Source organism: Mobula hypostoma, chromosome 17, assembly GCF_963921235.1.
Source record: "Mobula hypostoma chromosome 17, sMobHyp1.1, whole genome shotgun sequence".
Lineage (NCBI taxonomy): Eukaryota > Metazoa > Chordata > Chondrichthyes > Myliobatiformes > Myliobatidae > Mobula > Mobula hypostoma.
Genome location: NC_086113.1, coordinates 47749600 through 47771469, shown reverse-complemented (window position 1 = coordinate 47771469; position 21870 = coordinate 47749600). Strand labels below are relative to the sequence as shown.

The following is a 21870-nucleotide window of genomic DNA, read 5'->3' as shown; positions in this document are numbered from 1 at the left end:
TTGCGATAGAAAAGTACTTTGGGGCTTCCTGAGGCTGTGAAAATTGCTGTTTGAATGCAAGTTCTTTCTTTATTTCATTGCAGTCCTCTTATCTTCTAACTGCAGACTGCATTTCTTTATTCACTCATTTCATCAGAAACTGTCCTTACAAGCTCTATTTTTGCAAGCAACTGCAAAACATTAATTAACCACTAATTGGTCATGATAATATATAATGGGGGGGTTACAGATCCTATTATCATGTCTGACATAAATAAAATGAAACCCTGGCTGCGAATGGTGATGAATGACAATGAGAGCTGAGAATGATTAATGAGGGAAGCCCAACAATATCCAACGAGAAAATTCACCCATTAATCAAAAAAGCCTCAGAATTTGTGCAATTGCCCTTATTAACCCATTCCATGCAGGACAATTGTAACAACTTGCCAATGCTTGTGGAATCCAAATCCTTACATGCCCTTGACATTGTTCTTGTGATTGTATTGCAAACGTCCTGGCGTCTCCACTTTTAAGTCTGCCCTTCATCACCAGCTCCTGTATCAGACATGTCTGCCATTAATCTACATCTATGGATCAGCTCAAGTCCTCCAAGTTGGCTGGGGCCAGTACCATCAGCGGGAGACAGATGAGAATCAATAGAAACTATGTTGGGGTTTGGGAGGGCTGTAGAAGAAGGAGAGCAGAACGTCAGTGTGAATTGGTTTATTGCTGCAGGTGGGACGAGGGAGGTGGAGAAAGGTGACTGCCAGTGTGAGCCAAGCAGTACAGAGGAAGTTAGACGGGACTGGCAGTAAGGAAGGAGAAACGGCTGCTTATATTAATAAAGTAAAAGTGAAGAAGGTTGGATGATGAGCCCGAGCCTTGCTGTCAGTTCATCGAGCTTAGAAACACTGGGCAGTCCCTTTTCATGGTAAAACCAGCCAGTGTTTTTCCAGTGCTATTGATGGGAGTTCTTTGTCCTTCTTATCTCGGTTTTCTACTGCAAAAATGGGTGGACATTGGTCAGAGCAGTCTCTTCTTTCATTCCGTGCTGTGCCCCACTCTGGTACATCAGTATAAAACCATTTTAATCATTCATTCCCTTCTCATCCGGGACAAGGTGGCTCACTGTTTGGACCATTGCTCTGTGTACTATTATAGTTATGTACCTAGTCTATTCCAACCGTGTTTCACAGATCCACAAACACTACCAGCAGAAGGACAAGGCCACCAGGAACACCACCCGCTGCATTCCCCTCACACCCACACCCCTCCCAAGCCCTCAACGTATCACCCTGATTCACTAATCTATTTACAGACCTTCATCTCTGGGTTTGTATTGTGGACCTCCCTTGCCTAACAGCCATGTACTTTCACCAGAAGGGCTGCCCCCTCCTAAAAGACAATTAGCGATGGACAATATATGCTGGTATTTGAACAAAGAAACAAATACAATATTCAGAGTAGTTTTGTCAGATTTTATGAAGCATTTGGTCCACCTTTGCTTGCTTTGTATGGTGGGGACATGGTGGCAGGGTGTTATGGTTAAATCTGGATAGGTAATAAATGACCAATGTCGAAAGGCATAAGTGGCTTTTCCAGTCTCTGTGTTGGAACTTGGACACAAAAGGTTTTCTGCACCTACAAACATGCAGATATAATGTAAGGAGAAAGACCTACAACTTCATCCAACACACACAAAAAATGCTGGTGAACGCAGCAGGCCAGGCAGCATCTCTAGGAAGAGGTACAGTCAATGTTTCGGGCCGAGACCCTTCGTCAGGACTAACTGAAGGAAGAAATGGTAAGAGGTTTGAAAGTGGGAGGGGGAGGGGGAGATTCGAAATGATAGGAGAAGACAGGAGGGGGAGGGGTGGATCTAAGAGCTGGACAGGTGATTGGCAAAAGGGATACAAGGCTGGAGAAGGGAGAGGATCATGGGATGGGAAGCCTGAGGAGAAAGAAAGGGGGAGGGGAGCCCAGAGGATGGAGAGCAGGCAAGGCGTTATAGTGAGAGGGACAGAGGGAGAAAAAACAGAGAGAGAAAAAAGGGAAGATAATAAATTAATAGATAGATAAGGGATGGGGTACGAAGGGGAGGGGGGGGCATTAGCGGAAGTTAGAGAAGTCAATGTTCATGCCATCAGGTTGGAGGCTACCCAGACGGAATATAAGGTGTTGTTCCTCCAACCTGAGTGTGGCTTCATCTTTACAGTAGAGGAAGCCGTGGATAGACATGTCAGAATGGGAATGGGATGTGGAATTAAAATGTGTGGCCACTGGGAGATCCTGCTTTCTCTGGCAGACAGAGCATAGGTGTTCAGCGAAATGGTCTCCCAACCTGCGTCGGGTCTCGCCAATATATAAAAGGCCACACCGGGAACGCTGGACACAGTATATCACCCCAGCCGACTCAAAGGTAAAGTGTCGCCTCACCTGGAAGGACTGGCTGGGGCCCTGAATGGTGGTGTAAGGGCATGTGTAGCACTTGTTCCGCTTACAAGGATGTTTTTTTCCTCTCTCTCTTTTTTTCTCCCTCTGTCCCTCTCACTATAACGCCTTGCCTGCTCTTCATCCTCTGGGCTCTCCCCCCCCTTTCTTTCTCCCTAGGCTTCCCGTCCCATGATCCTCTCCCTTCTCCAGCCTTGTATCCCTTTTGCCAATCATCTTTCCAGCTCTTAGATCCATCCCTCCCCTCCTGTCTTCTCCTATCATTTCAGATCTCCCCCTCCCCCACCACTTTCAAATCTCTTACAAGCTCTTTCAGTTAGTCCTGACGAGGGGTTTCAGCCCGAAACATCGACTGTACCTCTTCCTATAGATGCTGCCTGGCCTGCTGCATTCACCAGAATTTTTTGTGTGTGTTGCTTGAATTTCCAGCATCTGCAGATTTCCTCGTGTTTACAATTTCATCCAAACCATTCCACAAAGGCCCAATCCAATGCCTTAAGTATTTCACATCATTCGATGGCAGGCTTCCCAGAAACAAAACTGCTATAAATACAAGCTAAGACAGCTTCATTGGGTAACTGACGCCTCTGGGCTGCTGGGCCCGTTCTCTGGAAAACTCTCCTGAAACGCTTTTGTTTTCTTCTAATTTCAAACACAAGCAATATATTTCATTACAAATGTCAGTGTATCGATATACGTGTGACAAATAAAGGTGTTGGGACCGAGACCATATCCTGGTGAAGGGTCTCAGCCTGAAACATCAACTTTTCCATAGATGCTGCCTGACCTGCTGAGTTCCTCCAGCATTTTGTGTGCCTTGCTTTGGATTTCTAGCATCTGCAGACTTTCTCATGTTTGTGAAATAAAGGTAATCGTTACCTTTAGCAAACAATCAATTTTCCTGTCATTCATTCCCCCACCCTCCCTCCACAATCCCATTTTATTTTTCCCTTTCTGTTAGCCATTATGAGTTAAAGCCACTGTGAATTGCTTTCCCAATCCTCACTCAGCAAGATCCCAAAGGAGAACTTTGACAGAATACACATTCATGAAACTTATTACACTTGTGAAACTTATTAACTTTGTGTCAAAATCTAAATCAGCTTTCACAAGAGCACTGAGTTTCCACACGTAAAAAAACACACTGAAATAAGTAATGATCATTATCTAAAAATCATAGTCAGATAGAAGAAAGAATGCATTGTCTGTAACTTTCTATCATAAGCACGGTAATTGTGAGATTTTTGTCATTTAATTGGTTGTGCTTGTTGACCCAGAACCACCCAGTGCACACAAACAACCTGTCACCATTTCCTCCCTAAACCTTTGAAGTGGTTCAGATTTATAGTTCTGGATTCTTTTAATGTTAAATAAATGTTGGTGATAGTCTAAGTCTAAGAGATGGAATTATTGAACAAGTTTGAAATGTGACATCATGTTTTCTCCACAGCTCGATTGCTATATGGCCTTTGAAATAGCAGTACAGGTTTCTCCCGCCATCCGAAGGTAGAGCGTTCCTATGAAACGGTTCGTGAGCCGAAATGTCGTAAAGCGAAGAAGCAATTACCATTTATTTTTGTGGGAAAATTTTGTGAGCATTGACAGACCCAAAAATAACCTACCAAATCATGCCAAATAACACATAAAACCTAAAATAACAGTGACATATAGTAAAAGCAGGAATAATATGATAAATACATGGCCTATATAAAGTAGAAATACTTCTCTACAACGATTGCCTGCACAGATCTCCGTAGTGAAAATCTCACACAAGCGCTCTCGGCAGAAAATCTCACACAAGCGCTGTTGGCAGAAACACTCTCTCCAGTAACCTTTAAGTTATGAGGCTGCCAAATCTACCAAATAACACGTAAAAATACACAGCCTATATAAAGTAGAAATAATGTATGTACAGTGCAGTATCACTTACCGTAATCGGGAAGACAGCGCCGAGCGCACTGATGATGATGTGTTAAGATGAGTCGTCGCAGGTTGGGTGGTGCAGTGGCCCCTACCCTCCAGGCCACCGACCCAATACATTGCTGCGAAGAACACAGCAGCTGCCGTGAGGCACACAGCACATCTTTAAGAAAAAAGCTGAAATAAACATGCTAATTAATTAGGTGCCGCCGACACGTAATTGTCGGCCCAGATCAGAGGCAATGCAATCGGAAATCGGCACTGATCTGGGCCGACAATTACGTGTCAGCGGCACCTAATTAATTAGCTTGTTTATTTCGGCTTTTTTCTTAAAGATGTGCCGTGTGCCTCCGGGCTACTGTTGCATTCTCCGCGAATTGGTACAATATCTGTCCGGGGCCCGGAGGTTGGGGTGATGGGACACGGGGGTGTCATCTCATCGTTGATCAGGGCAGGCAGCTCATCTTCTCCTATGACTGCCCGCCTCGATGTCGAAGGTCGAGGTTCGTCATCTGCTGTGGCTGATGTGGAAGGCTTGCTTGACTGCTGAGCCTCGCACATTTTTCTATCATACGGTTGTTCATAAGGACTCAAACCATCCTGAAAATATCCCCTAAACCTACGTAGCCTTTCAAAATTAAAGTCGTACTTTATCATTGCAGCGAAAATCTCACGCAATTTCTTCACTTTCTGCATTCGGTTGCATTCGGTTTCGATTGTCATCCTTTCCTCTTCCAATTGCATCAGCTCTTCATCTATCAGTTCTTAGTCATGGAATGCCAAAACCTCTTCAACATCATCTTCGTCAACTTCCACAAGCCAAACTCACTTTGTCCTTGCTTCGTTCATTACTATCGAAACGCTTAATTATGTCTAGTTTTACGCTAAGTGTAACACCCTTACTCTTTCAGGCTTTTCCGACAACTTAGAACGCATCTTGCTAACGGCTGCTCAATGCAACGTGTTTCAGCAATGCCGTTCCGAATCCGGGGGAGAGCGGCTGCTCGGGGCGCGCGCTGCCTTTTATTGCACACTGATTTTTTATCGCACGCTGCTTTTCTTCGTAACAATGAAAACACCTTCTGAAAGTGAAAACAGGGTACTAATGTAGGTCTTTCGTAACAGTGAGGTTTCGTAAAGCGAACATTCGAAAAGTGGGGGACACCTGTATTTGACCATTCAGCTGTTCATTCCTATTTCACCATTCATTAAATTTATGGCTTTCACCTCAGTGCTACTTTTCTGCACAAACCCCAAACTTGGCAGCAACTTTACCAGGTACATCCTGAACCTAATGAAGTCACCACTAAGTATATGTTTGTGGTCTTTTGCAGATATGGTCAAGAGGTTCAGTTGTTGTTCACACCAAACATCAGACTGGGGAGGAAATGTGATCTAAGTGACTTTGACCATGGAATGATTGTTGGTGCCAGATGGAGTTGTTTCATTATCTTAGAAACTGCTAATCTCCTGGGATTTTCACGCACAACAGTCTCTTTACAGTAAGTGGTGCAAAAAGCAAAAAAAATCCAGTGAGTTGCAGTTCCGTGGGTGAGAATGCCTTGTTAATGAGAGAGATTCTGCACACTACTGTTGTAATGTATGGTTAATTGAGTTATAGCTGCTTTCCTGCCAGCTTGAACCATTCTCCTTTGATCTTTCTCATTAACAAGGCATTCTCGCCCAGAGAACTGTAACTCACTGGATGTTTTTTGCTTTTTGCACCACTTGCTGTAAACTCTAGCGACTGTTGTGCGTGAAAACCCCACCAGACCAGCAGTTTCTAAGATACACAAGCCATCCCATCTGGCACCAACAATCATTCCATGGTCAAAGTCACTTAGATCACATTTCTTCCCCAGTCTGATGTTTGGTGTGAACAACAACTGAACCCCTTGACCATATCTGCATGCTTTTATGAATTAAGTTGCTGCCATATAATTGTCTGATTAAATATTTGCATTAACAAGAAGCTGTACAAGTGTACCTAATAAAGTGGCCACTGAATGTGTATTCCCTTGATTGCTTCCATATACAACAACCTATTTTTTTTCATCTTGAATATAATCAGCAAATGTGCCTCTAAAGACAACAGATTAATTATATTTAAGCAACATATGTAAGCACTTTATTGGATGTCAGAAATATTCTCGATGTTTTGAAAGCCCACGTTTCATTCACCAATTTTCTCCCTGGGATGCAGTGCCTCCACGCCTAAATTTCTGCTACTGTTACACAATCCTTACAGAATCAGTGCATTCTTTTATAACCGATTAGTAGCAGCTAGGGACAAAGTCTGGACAAATAGGTTGAATGAGCTCAGTGAGGACAGCACCAAGTCCAAACATTTTCTTGTGTGTATAACAAAGAATGGACACTAGAGGAGAACAGAGTTGTATTGTTGGAGATGTAAGAGACTGCAGAAGGTGGAATCTCGAGCAAAGAACTCAGCAGGCCAGGCAGTTTTTAGAAACAAAACACCTGCACATTATCGATACAGAAAATAAAACTACCTTGTAAGCTGAAAAATATCGCAGCAATTACTGCTGCCTCCAGGTAGGGCTTCAACAGCCCTTTCTATCTGGACTGAGTGAGATCTAGTGCAGAAGAAGGATGAATCATGGAGCTTGAAACCATCCAAAAGGCAAAAGTCATTCTGCTGTTTAAGTGTATTAAAGATTTTGTGAATTATTGTGAGATGGAATTCATAGACTCGCAGCAAATAAGCACAGATTGTAATTCGTTACAACGCTCTGCTTCTTCAGAATCTTTTACCTACGTTGAAGAATATCTGGCCTATCCTTTCTTTTTCAATCTTTTTATTAGTTTCATAGAATATAAACATAACATAGCAATAATAGAGTGGTTGGGAATACATTGTTAGACTTAACATGAGTAATTATAAAACCAAATAGTATTTAATTGACAAAACTCCCAATCATGTAGGATACCAATGAATAATACAGGACAAAAAGAAAATATCTAGACAAAAATCATGAAAAAAGAAAAAATAAATAAAACCCCTCAAAAAAAACTAATCTAAACAGAATTAATCAGCTAAACTAAAAAAAGACCTGGGCAATTTTAACAACGTAAAAATGGGAGAAAAGAAAACCTTAGTGTCGACGACTCCGTTCCTCTCAACCAACACTACAGAGAAGTAAAATAAGTTTGGAAATGGTCAGATTACATTATATGAAAATGCTGAATAAATGGCCTCCAAGTTTCTTCAAATTTAATGGAAGGATCATAAACCACACTTCTAATTTTTTCCAAATTTAAACACAACATAGTTTGTGAAAACCAGTGAAATACAGTAGGAGGGTTAATCTCTTTCCAATTCAGCAAAATGGATCTTCTTGCATTAAAGTAAGAAATGCAATCATCCAATGAGCTGAAGAGGTTAAATGATTTGATTCTATCATTGGTAACCCAAAAATAGCAGTAATTGGGTGAGTTTGTAAGTCTGTATTCAAAACCTTTGAAATAATATCAAAAATATCTTTCCAATATCTTTCCGACAAAGGACATGACCAAAACACGTGAGTTAAAGAAGCTATCTCAGAGTGACATCTAAAACATGTAGGATTTATATAAGAATAATAACGAGATAGTTTATCTTTGGACATATGAGTCCTGTGCACTACTTTAAACTGTATCAACACATATTTAGCACATACAGAGGATGAATTCACCAACTGAAGAATTTTTTCCCATTTTTCAATTGGTATAATAATCTTAAGCTCTCTTTCCCAATCAGTTTTAATTTTATTAGAAACATCAGGACATAAATTCATAATTATATTATAAATAATTGCTACAACACTTTTCTGAGAGAGATTTAGGTCTAAAATTTTTTCCAAAATATCCATTGGACATGAGTGTGGAAAATTAGGAGAAACAGTAATTAAGAAGTTTCTAATCTGTAGGTATCTAAAAAAGTGAGATCAGGGTAAATTATATTTATTAGAAAGTTGATCAAAGGACATGAAACAATTATCCAAAAATAAATCACGAAAACGTATTATACCTTTGATTTTTCCGATCAAAGTAAGCTTGATTCATAGTGGAAGGTTGAAAAAGGAAATTAGATATAATAGGACTTGCTAAAATAAATTGATTCAACCCAAAAAATTTTCGGAATTGAAACCATATACGTAAAGTATGCTTAACTATTGGATTATTCATTTGTTTGTACAGTTTAGAAGAAATAAAAGGAAGCCAAGTCCCTAAAACTGAACCCAATGAAAACCCTTGTAATGAATTACATTCAAGATTTACCCAATGTGGACTTGAAGTTGCATCCAAATTCTGTAACCAAAATTTTAAGTATCGAATATTAATTGCCCAATAATAAAATCTAAAATTCGGGAGGGTGAGCCCCCCCTCTTTTTTAAATTTCTGTAAATACCTTTTACCTAGCCTAGGATTTTTGTTCTGCCATATATATGAGGAAATTTTTGAGTCAACATTATCAAAAAAAGATTTTGGGATAAAAATTGGAACTGATTGAAATACATACAGAAATTTAGGCAAAATAATCATCTTAATAGCATTAATCCGACCAATCGGAGACAAAGATATTGGTGACCATTTAGTAAACAAGAGTTTAATCTGATCCAATTAAAGGTAAAAAAATTAGCTTTAAATAAATCTTTATACTTTTTCGTAATTATAATCCCTAAATATATAAAAGAGTCAGTAACCAATTTAAATGGTAAACATCCATAAATATGCACCTGTTTATTGAGGGGAAATAATTCACTCTTATTAAGATTTAATTTGTAGCCAGAAAAATTACTAAATTGAGCCAACAAAGCTAAAATAGCAGGAATTGACTTCTCCGGATTAGAGATATATAATAACAAATCATCTACATATAGTGATAATTTATGTATTTCATTTCTGCGGGTAACACCAAAAATATTGGGCGAGTCACGGATAGCAATTGCTAAAGGTTCAAGGGCGATATTAAATAGTAACGGACTATCTGGCCTATCCTTAGTTAGAAATTCAGTTCAAAGAACTTTCCTCCTCATACACATTTTAAATCGTAGAACTATATCCTTATAAGTATTTTCTAAACTAAAGTAATCTCAACCACGATTTATATTTCCATCATGGTTTCCTCTGAATTGAATTGACTTTATTTCTTACATCCTTCACATACGTGAGTATTTGTTCAAGATTAAATTAACCTCCTTCTACTTTTAATTCAATGTATCTGAGATGTATACCGCCATTTGATTAATCTTATTATATTTTTATACAACGCAAAGGAGAAAAAAGCAGTAAAACCGAGTTTGTCCTCAGAGTTAAGATGATTGAGGGTAACTTAACTGAGATGCTCCAAAGTACCTGAAGAATTTTCACAGAATGATCAAGGAGATGAAAGCAATAGACTGCCAAGTATATGTCAATGAAACAAACAGAGATACAAGAATTCTCTTCCCTGCAAAAGAAAATTTGTGATTGTGAATTCCCTACCTGAAAGGGTGGTATCTTTCAATGCAAATACAAATTTCAAAGGAAAATTAAATACATGTGGCGAAATTGTGCGGAACCAGGCAAATCTGCCTAGCCAGCATTAATGATCCTCTGTTCATGCTCTGTATGAACATCCTACCACCCTCTTCATCTATACCTATCAATTAAACCACAATGTTCAAATCAATAGTCCTCCACATTCAACCAACTAGAGAGCAGGCTATTCTGGACTGGGTTTTGAGCAATGAGGAAGGGTTAATTAGCAATCTTGTCGTGAGAGGCCCCTTGGGTAAGAGTGACCATAATATGGTGGAATTCTTCATTAAGATGGAGAGTGACATAGTTAATTCAGAAACAAAGGTTCTGAACTTAAAGAGGGGTAACTTTGAAGGTATGAGACGTGAATTAGCTAAGATAGACTGGCAAATGACACTTAAAGGATTGAAGGTGGATATGCAATGGCAAGCATTTAAAGGTTGCATGGATGAACTACAACAATTGTTCATCCCAGTTTGGCAAAAGAATAAATCAAGGAAGGTAGTGCACCCGTGGCTGACAAGAGAAATTAGGGATAGTATCAATTCCAAAGAAGAAGCATACAAATTAGCCAGAGAAAGTGGCTCACCTGAGGACTGGGAGAAATTCAGAGTTCAGCAGAGGAGGACAAAGGGCTTAATTAGGAAGGGGAAAAAAGATTATGAGAGAAAACTGGCAGGGAACATAAAAACGGACTGTAAAAGCTTTTATAGATATGTAAAAAAGAAAAGACTGGTAAAGACAAATGTAGGTTCCCTACAGACAGAAACAGGTGAATTGATTATGGGGAGCAAGGACATGGCAGACCAATTGAATAATTACTTTGGTTCTGTCTTCACTAAGGAGGACATAAATAATCTTCCAGAAATAGTAGGGGACAGAGGGTCCAGTGAGATGGAGGAACTGAGCGAAATACATGTTAGTAGGGAAGTGGTGTTAGGTAAATTGAAGGGATTGAAGGCAGATAAATCCCCAGGGCCAGATGGTCTGCATCCTAGAGTGCTTAAGGAAGTAGCCCAAGAAATAGTGGATGCATTAGTGATAATTTTTCAAAACTCGTTAGATTCTGGACTAGTTCCTGAGGATTGGAGGGTGTTTAATGTAACGCCACTTTTTAAAAAAGGAGGGAGAGAGAAACCGGGGAATTATAGACCGGTTAGCCTAACGTCGGTGGTGGGGAAACTGCTGGAGTCAGTTATCAAGGATGTGATAACAGCACTTTTCGAAAGCGGTGAAATGATCGGACAAAGTCAGCATGGATTTGTGAAAGGAAAATCATGTCTGACGAATCTCATAGAATTTTTTGAGGATGTAACTAGTAGAGTGGATAGGGGAGAACCAGTGGATGTGGTATATTTGGATTTTCAAAAGGCTTTTTGACAAGGTCCCACACAGGAGATTAGTGTGCAAACTTAAAGCACACGGTATTGGGAGTAAGGTATTGATGTGTGTGGAGAATTAGTTAGCAGACGGGAAGCAAAGAGTGGGAATAAACAGGACCTTTTCAGAATGGCAGGCAGTGACTAGTGGGGTACCGCAAGGCTCAGTGCTGGGACCCCAGTTGTTTACAATATATATTAATGACTTAGATGAGGGAATTAAATGCAGCATCTCCAAGTTTGCGGATGACACGAAGCTGGGTGGCAGTGTTAGCTGTGAGGAGGATGCTAAGAGGATGCAGGGTGACTTGGATAGGTTGGGTGAGTGGGCAAATTCATGGCAGATGCAATTTAATGTGGATAAATGTGAAGTTATCCACTTTGGTGGCAAAAATAGGAAAACAGATTATTATCTGAATGGTGGCCAATTAGGAAAAGGGGAGGTGCAACGAGACCTGGGTGTCATTATACACCAGTCATTGAAAGTGGGCATGCAGGTACAGCAGGCGGTGAAAAAGGCGAATGGTATGCTGGCATTTATAGCGAGAGGATTCGAGTACAGGAGCAGGGAGGTACTACTGCAGTTGTACAAGGCCTTGGTGAGACCACACCTGGAGTATTGTGTGCAGTTTTGGTCCCCTAATCTGAGGAAAGGCACCCTTGCCAAAGGGGGAGTACAAAGAAGGTTCACCAGATTGATTCCTGGGATGGCAGGACTTTCATATGAAGAAAGACTGGATGAACTGGGCTTGTACTCGTTGGAATTTAGAAGATTGAGAGGGGATCTGATTGAAACGTATAAAATCCTAAAGGGATTGGACAGGCTAGATGCAGGAAGATTGTTACCGATGTTGGGGAAGTCCAGAACGAGGGGCCACAGTTTGAGGATATAGGGGAAGCCTTTTAGGACCGAGATTAGGAAAAACTTCTTCACACAGAGAGTGGTGAATCTGTGGAATTCTCTGTCACAGGAAACAGTTGAGACCAGTTCATTGGCTATATTTAATAGGGAGTTAGATATGGCCGTTGTGGCTATGGGGGTCAGGGGGTATGGAGGGAAGGCTGGGGCGGGGTTCTGAGTTGGATGATCAGCCATGATCATAATAAATGGCGGTGCAGGCTCGAAGGGCCGAATGGCCTACTCCTGCACCTATTTTCTATGTTTCTATGTTTCTATTCTAATCAAATTAGTCCATAGGTTAAAAAGTTTCTCCAACATACCTGAGATTTCAGTGACCATCTTGAATTTCATCAGACATCTTTATGAGTATCCAATCAAATATTCAGGTATTTTTATCAACTTACCTTTCAGCCTTCTCTTGCAGAAAAACGGTGTAAAACTTTTCAAACTTTCCTGATGAGTACAACTGCTTAGCTTTAATAATGTAAATTAGTTTTGCCCTTTCACTGTTGCTTCCATATCCAGTGTATTACTGCAGAATAGATTGCTGACAGCACTTTCACCATGGTCTAACCAATCTTCCATACAATTCAACATATCTTCTTTCTTTCCTGTTGGCAAATTGTCACACGTGGAAGTTGGTGGGCTGGAAGCAACTATTGGTTATATCTCCTCCATTTTCAACCTGCTCCTAATCCCACACACACACTGAAATTAAAAGCCACATCCAATAGGTTTGAACGTTACAGCTTTTCAGTTAGTCCTAAATATTTCTCAATTCAATCACAATATTACAATTTCCATTTTTTTTCAGTAAAACACTTGTAAAAATAAAGGTAAAACTCCACGGGCACAGTAATTGAGATACAACACAAGTAACTCACATTTTCTTTATTCTTCTTTGAGCCTGGGATTGGAGGAAGTGATGCAGCCTTTGATCTAAGACAGAAAGACAAAATTAAACTCTTAGAATTTTGTGCTATTTTGTATGAAAATTGCAGTCAGGCAAGACCGTTCAGCTCACAGTGTTCAGGTTAGCCTATTGTATACCCTACCTTACTTTACTTTTTAACAGTTGTCCTTTCAAAAACTAGTCAGATTCCAGCTAAACAAACCAAATAATCCTGTGTCAAGAGTCTCAAGGGGAAGTATTCCATGTTTTCATAAGATATAAATTAAATAATAACATTGGACTATTCTTCAATGACAATCTGCCATAGGGTAAGATCACTTTAAATGATAAGGAATCAATGGAGGAGGCAAAAAAAATCCATTTTCCAAGATACAGAAATGGGTGCAGTTATCAGGAAAGGCCGAACAGGATTTCTTTTCTTTAAGAAACAGAAAGCTAAAAATAAGTCTCAATAATGATCTTCAAAATTAGGAAGATAATTAATAGTGTAGATATGAAGCCCTGGCTCTTCTTCTGGGGGAACAAAGCCCAAGCCAGCTGCTATTAAATACAAGGTAATGATTAATAGGTTCAATAAGGAGTTGCTATGTTATGGAATCAGAATGGTGAGAATGTGGAACCGTCCCATGCATTAGGATAAGGACATGGATAGCAGGAATTCAGAGGGATAGGGGCCAAATGAGACTGGTTTGGTGGGCACTGTGAGGGCATGCACAGTATGACCTGTTTTGACTTTTATTAATGACCTGCATAAATTGGGATAAATGGCAAAAAGTGCATTTGGGGAAAAGTACAACGAATATGTGAGGAAGAAAAGAATATTAAGTCATCTTATTTAATTTATTTAGAGATACAGCACAGTAACAGACTCATCTGGCCTAAAGAGCTCCTACTGCCCAGTTACACCCATGTGACCAATTAACCTACTAACCCGAAGGTCTTTGGAATGTGGGAGGAAACGAGAGCACCTGGAGGAAATCCGTGTGGTTACAGGGAGAACGTATGAACTCCTTACAGACAGCGGTGGAATTGAACCCAAGTTGCTGGGACTGTAATAGCATTACACTAACCACTGCACTCCCTTGCTGGAACTGTAATAGCATTACACTAACCATTGCACTCCTTGCTGGGACTGTAATAGCATTACACTAACCGCTGCACTCCCTTGCTGGGCCTGTAATAGCGTTACACTAACCGCTGCACTCCCTTGCTGGGGCTGTAATAGTGTTACACTAACCACTGCACTCCCTTGCTGGGGCTGAAATAGCGTTACACTACACTCTGTACCCACTGCACTCCCTTGCCACCCTTTGACCTTAACTAAGCTGGAAAGAGGAATGTGATGCAGGTAGACCAGCATGGATCTGTTGGGAAGACTAACAGGTTTTGTACTCCAATTTCTATACTGCTCTATTTCAAAATATACACCATAAGATTGCATGTGAATCTACATTAAATGTAACAATTGTTACGTACCCCGTAACTGAGTTGCCAAACTAGCAGAAATGGATCACTCAGTTGGAGTCTGGATTACTAGAACTAAGAAAGTTTTATTAAAGAAACAAGCAACACAGTAATCAAAAGGATAATAAATGCAACAGTTCAGCAATGATAAACACACATGTGCACAGAATTAAGATAACAGCATCAATCAAGCTCTATCGTTGTCTAGGGGTAAATGACCAATTTCAAAGTGACACAAAGTTCAGTCCAATTTAGTTCAGTTCGCAGTAATCGTTGCCATGGCGATGGACAACGTGGGGGGAGGGAGAGAGAGAACGAGAACGACTGATCATTCAGAAACGGCTTCCACTCACAGACCGGCGATATTGCTCACAAGCAGCTTTCGGGCAGGTCCTTTGTGATGTCACCTGAGGTCACCGACTGTGACCCCTCCTCCAGATGCGGTCGATCCTCTGCAGTGAACCCAGCACCCAAGCGAGGGTGGACACACACCGGGTTCCCGCTGATCGTACCTTCCCACCCTGTGCGTTTAAGGTCCGATACTTCCCACCGACTCGTGAGAGGCGCACCGCTTCCAGGGTCTTGTTACCTCGGGTGTCGTGTGTGTCCTGCCTTAGCGAACCTGTCCCTTTTTATCCCCCTGCTGGGGTATCACCTGTCCATCACTTCAAACAGTTCAGGGTTCAAAGGGGGAGCCGCTCTAGACAGCCCTCTCTCCCGTCCCTTCATTACACATCTCCAGATGCTGCTTCATTGTTCCTTATCTCTCCTTCCCCTGAGGACAGGTGGCAGACCAACTGCTGAGGCCACTGATGCTAGCCCAGGCCAGCAAACATCTTAATTTATGTGTATTCTCATCACACAATGCTTTTAAATATATGACAGGGGTGTAAGTAGCCATGGTAAGGAAATGGAAGAGCTAAAGCACTCTGAAAGGATTTGTAATGGGGGCAGCCATGAATATGCAACAAGCTAACATCTAGTCCACTTGCTTAAACTTTACAACCAATAACCTCACCAGGTCAGGACGTCAAGCTGAGGTGAGGCATGGACCAGGTCAGATCATTGCTTGAAGAGGCAGAACCCATTGTTCAGACGGAGAGTTAAGCGCCGGGCCAAATTGAAATGCTTAGGGTGTCGGGGCCTGAGGTGAGGTACGGGCCGGTTCATATCTTTGCTCCAGGATGTTTACTCGGCTCTGCATTGAACCATGGGCCTCAGTTCAGAAATACTATTTGCTTACAGTTATTGTTTGCATGATTTTTTTCGTCATTGCACATTGGGCATTCGAAGGTCTTTTTTATGGGGTTTTTTTGGGCTTGATGTGGTTTTTATTCTCTGCATATTTCTCTGCGTATTGGATGTTACACGGTCTTTTTTTTATATATAGATATATGGGGTTTGTTTTTCTGTCTCCTTGTTTTGTGGCTACCTGTTAGGAAACAAACCTTAGGGTTGTATAATGTATACATACTTTGATAATAAATGTATTTTGAAGTTTGAACCAGGTTCCATAAAGTGCAAATTTTACATTGAAATTATCAACAATCAGTAGGCCACTCTGCCCCTCAAGCCTGCTCTGGCATTCACTAAGAACATTCCTGATAAGATTGCAACTTCAACTCCGCATTCCGCTTCTTCCGAGATAACCTTTCTTATCAAGAATCTTTGCATCTCTGTCAAAGGATTCAAGATACATTTATTATCAAAATATGTACAGAGAATACAACTCTGAGATTTGCCTTCTCCAGATAGCCACAAAACAAAGAAACACCATGGAACCTGTTCAAGTACCCAACACGCAAAAAAAGAACAAACTGCGCAAACAGCAAAAAGCGAGCAAACAACACAAAGAGTATCTAACATCAAACCATGAGACCATGAGTCCAGTAGTATTCAGTTTAGTGCCATACCGATAGCCCACTGCATGCTGCACACGGAGCCATTTTTCACTGAAGTGCCCCAGTCCATATCGATTGCCCCGAACAAACCGCTCAAAAACATTTAAAAAATGAGTAACCGAAATCCAGAAATGCACCATGAACCTCAAAGTCCCCCAAAATAAGTCCACTGCCTCGCCGATCAATATTTGGAACATTGTACCCAAGATTCCTGTACTTTCCTCTACTGCACGAGAGGGTGGAAGACCAGCCAAACCCAAGCAGCTGGCACTGAACACTTACTCGTTCTCCACCCTCATCCTTGTCGACTTCAACCTGGCTTGATGCCTCAGAGAGAAGCAATGGAGTTGATCAAAGACTCTGCTCCCAATGGCGTTATGAAAGAGTTTGCTGGATATTTTACAGGATGCTAAACCTGCCCATTGTCTCCTGGAGACATCAACTTGGAGGAGAACCAAACATGACTGACTCTATTATACTTAAATACCAGTAGCTCCATGGATCCAACTATTAAATATGAGGTCACAGACACAGCTTTCAGTTATTTGAACTTCCATGTATTTCTTCTGGGCACTTCTTTCCCCAACTCAGTGTACAGAAAAGTTGATAAAGGACTGAGAAGTTCCTATGTCTTTGGAAAGATTGAAGTAGAAGATTTCACCAGGGTATATGCAGTTTTATTTAACGGCTGCATTTTTAACACCAACAAGCAGTTTAATTTAATTACAACTTTCTTGCTAATTGTTAATTGGTTTATTATTGTCACATGCACCCAGATTTGTTTTGCAAACTATCCATACGGATCATTTCATCCTTTGAGGTTGTACAGGAGAAGAGCAATAACAGATGCAGAAAATGGTGTTACTATTACACCATATTTACAGTTACAGTTATACTGTAGTGCAGACAGGCAATAAGATGCAAGGCCATAACGAGATAGATTTTGAGGTCAAGCATCCACATATCGTACTAGGGAAGCATTCAATAGTCTCCACCTAGGGAATGTGTGAATTGTTGCCACATTGGATAATTGAAGCAGATACCATGGATGGATTTAAGGTGGAACCAGCAAGTTCTTGAGGGATAAAGGAGCTGCTGGTGTGGATTGAATTAGAATGGGAGGACACCCGTGTAGGGGATTGAATGCCATGTCTCTACACTAGAAATTCCATGCAGTCAACTATTTGTTTTCAGGAAATAAATATACCTGAACCACACTTCCAAGGGTCACAGCTTCTCAATTCACCTGCCTTACATATGACAGTTATCAACTTCCTATCACAGCAGTCAACCCTCCAGATGCCCAGCTACGGGAAGCAGTATAAATTCTCTTCCATCATCACAACTTCCCTCCCGTGATTTGGCACCAGACTTTCTTACAAACGAATGCAGCTGTTGGCCAAAATAGATTACCCTGTCAAGGCCATGATGAAAATTATTTACAACCCCAATTTCCCTTTGTATCAGAGATATTTATCAATATTACTAGAGATGTTTGCACAGTACCATCATATCATACTGTAATACAATCCTACAGTGCAAAACCAGACTGGGAGATATCAATATATATTGAAAAGAATCACACACCTACAGTAGTTTAGACAAAAAGGATATAGGAGAAGAGCTTATTTTGAGTAATAAAATCAGAAAATGCTATGAACTCTCTGAAAGTCAGGCAGCATTTGTAGAAAGAGAAACAGAGTAAATGTTTCAGGTCAGAGCATCTGCAATCTTTTTTGATTTTAGCCACCTATTCCAATTTCCTCCTGCACTCTTTCTTGTCCCTAATCTTCTCAAGGCATCAGCTCATCAAAGACTTCAGCCCTTATCATCTTCAGAACTGACGTCCATTAGATTTTATTGCCTGGAATATCTGCTATGTTTGATACATTCTTTGCAAACTACTGAAAAGTTATAGCACAGACTAGCTGGTCCAGACAGAATCTGACAAAGTTAGATGTATGGACATTAAATAAATTCAGGGGTGATATCAGAGAATGCTTAGGATCAAATTTGAGACAAGAATCATCCCTGATCTTATTGAATGGTGAGTTAGACTGAAGAGACCATATGAAATGCTGCTTCTAGTTCTTAAGCTGACATTTATGCACAATGTCTGAGGCTGATCCAACACTTCTTCCATAATCCTGTCAATATTTTCTTCTGTATTTTCCCCCTTGTGTGTTCTCCAGTTACTGCACAGGTGCCTCTATAGCATCCATCCTAATCACATTCTAACACCTATTCAGGTAATTCAGTTCAAGTTTAATTGTCATTCAACCATACATGAATACTCACGAAGACAGCCAAACAAGACAGCATTACTCCAGGGCCAAGGTGGAAAACACAGTACCCAGGGTCACACACAACACAAGGCATGATAGCATATACAAGATAGCAAGCACATGTAAAACGTCAGTAAGATATGCAAAAAGAGGTCCAGACCATGAGTCCACGTATGCCGCAGAAATTTGCAGTCAACCACAATACAGTTTGTCTTCTGCCAAGCAAACTCGGGGAGGCAGCAGCAGCTCCAGCCTGGATGCCGCTCCATACCGTCCCTGGTGGAGTGCACTGGCTTCGACGCCTCTCTCCTGGCAGCTGTAAACGGGTGACACCGTGGCTTGAGGCCTACTCCTTGCTACGACCGAGGCCACACGGCTCCCCCACCGTCCACCTCTCCTGTCCGCCAATAAATCAATTAATCGGACTTGCAGCATTCCACATTAACAACATCCAAAAGAGTCTTGTGATCACAAGAAAAGCAACTAAGATGATTACTCTCTATTAGACTGCACTCCTCTTTCACTCACCAACTCCCTTGAAGCCTCTCCGATGCAGGCAGCAGCACAATCCGCACCAGGCCTAACTCCTTCAGTTTCTCCACCTGTGAGCAACTCGCTAATGGGTCAGACTTGCAGTACTTTAATTCCTAACGTTTAGCAGGATCTTGCGATCATATGTTTAAAAGGGACAGTAGCACCCTTTGTTAACCCCATAGATGCCGATGCGATCGAATGCACCTCCATATTACCAGAAGAATCCTGAGCTCCTTATTGCTCTTGTTAACTAACAATACTCTGTTCTTGTTACTTACCCGAAAATAGAAACATTTTCTCTTCTCTTGTCTTATTGAACTGAGTAAATAATAATGAAAGTCAGAAGCTAGCACTGCAAGGTTAAACTGAGAAATTGTGCTAAAAGCCCAGTCTCAAGCAGGTAACTAATTTACTCATTTTATATTGCCCACTCACCTGGCATGGTTGTAGGTCACCTCTCCATTCTACAAAACTGTCACAGAGCCACAGTAAATTTCATTCACATTTTCCACAGTAGATTTCATAGTAAATTACAGAAGTCACTACAGTTATATGCCAAGGCCACAGAATGGCCCTAATGGTAAATTATAGCTGATCTCTTTATGCACTTGCAGAATAATATTGCAGCAGTTAATTCCTAAATAAGAGAAATGTCATGCACAGCACTGACTGTTACTGCTTTCTTAAAATGAACCACAAAACTCCATAAAACCACATAATCCAAAAGCCAATGAACCTGATTTCAAAGCAATAATATATCTTCATAGTGTTTATAGCGCAAGGTGAATTAACCAGATCATTGTTGAGATATTTACAAGTTTACACATAAATCATCTGAACACCTTGACTCAATCCAAATTACACTACTTGAAATCCTTTCCAAGTAGCCATTCATCTCTGTGGCCTTGAAAGCATGTGGTGCAGCTGTAAAATATGGATACATCAGATGAAAATCCAGTGACTTAATTTAATGGACATCTCAACCTTTTTATGTTAGCTGGGTAAGATAGTGTCAAAGCAAATGAATGCAAATTCATTAAGGATTCCACACTGATTCCACACCACCAAACTCCTGACCTACGAGAGCCATCTGAACCTCAATCTGTTATCTGTAGTTCAACTGTAGCATGATGACCTATGTGAGAAGGTCATTGCTTCAAACCTCAATCCACAGACCTGATCACATTACCTAGGAAGACAACGCTCATCTGCAGTATTGATGACCTGTGTTTAGGATTAGTTACATCTCTTGCTAACCTGCTCCAGTAACTAACAAAGAAAACTGTTTAGCTTTGTCTTGCTTATAAGGTGGAGGGCAATTATTACATAGGCAATTAAAGTCCTTTTGCCTCACCCACTCTTTGGGGAGGGGTATGAACTTGAACAGGGTTTCTGTTACTTTCACGGGCACAACACTTACATGTAAAAATGGTTCTGCTGAGTGTACAACATCGGAGTGGGAGGGAAGTACCACAATGACCACATTCTGGCAATTGACTTGATGTTGTGGACCCAAGTAGTGGCTACTTGTTCCAGCAAAACAATACCAACAATTAAATTGTCCAGATATGTCCTGTCCACTCGATGCAAGGCAAATATAATACGGCAACTAAAGTTCTTCTGGCTTACTCACCCAATCAGGGGCAGCAAAAAAATTCCATGGAGCCTCTTGAAAAAGAGAAGGGTCTCCTCCTAGTCTACTGACCATTACTTTCTCCTTTATATCACGTGCAGTTTGTGGGACCCCGATGTATGAGAATGGGCTATCATATTTGTTCATGAACCAGTTATGATCATGTCTTGTTGGCTGGAAAATACTTTGTCAGTGTATGTTTATTCCTCTTCACACCAATTAATGTTGATAGAAATCAGAATGGAACAAGCTCAGGAACAACTCTTTCTCCTGTGTTGTTCTGTTGATCTAACTTCAGAATTCACAAGAAAATACTGCAGAGTACTGCCACCCCATTACTATTTTGCCCTTGCTAATATTTATCTCTTAATTAGCACTTCTAAACATTATTGGTTTGATGTGTCCAGGATCTTTCTGTGCCAAAATTGACCATTAAGTTCATTGGCTACAAAGCACATTGGGATTGCTGATATTGGAGTTATGCTATATAAAACCAACTTTTTATCATACTAGTATATATCTTTTGGAACTCTTTAGTTGTGTTACAAAACCATCAACTGTTCGTTTCACTTACTGCTGTATTTTAAGACAATCCTAGTGTTTTTAGTGAGGCTCCATTCAATACAAACCTGAAGCTGAATAGTTTTTTATCCTTTTAATTAGTGGTGTAATCTTGAATATTAAGAAATTGGAAAATTGCCCTACATTTTTAAGTCCATAAATTATTATTGATACATTTGTTTGGATCAGTAACAACATCTCCTCCACAATCTCCATCAGCACAGGTGCACCACAAGGCTGCGTGCTTAGCCCCTGCTCTACTCACTTAAGACTGTGCGGCGAAGCATAGCTCCAATGCCATTTTCAAGACACCACAGTCAAAGGCTGGATCACTTGCCCCAAACTGACTCACTTTCAAAGACTCTTCATCTCATATTCTCGAAATTGTTTATTTGTTTATATTATTATTTCTTTCATTTAGTG

At 40.7% G+C, this 21870-nt stretch overlaps 1 protein-coding gene across 2 annotated transcripts in view; it reads right to left on the bottom strand.

Annotated features, from left to right (window-relative positions):
* Positions 1-21870, bottom strand: part of LOC134357732 (doublecortin domain-containing protein 2-like) — a 201925-nt gene that overhangs the window by 113682 nt on the left and 66373 nt on the right. For both annotated transcript variants that reach the window (XM_063069356.1, XM_063069358.1), the window contains exon 6: positions 13041-13095. In XM_063069356.1, the coding sequence (XP_062925426.1) occupies positions 13041-13095 (55 nt within the window). The remainder of the gene's footprint in view (positions 1-13040; positions 13096-21870) is intronic.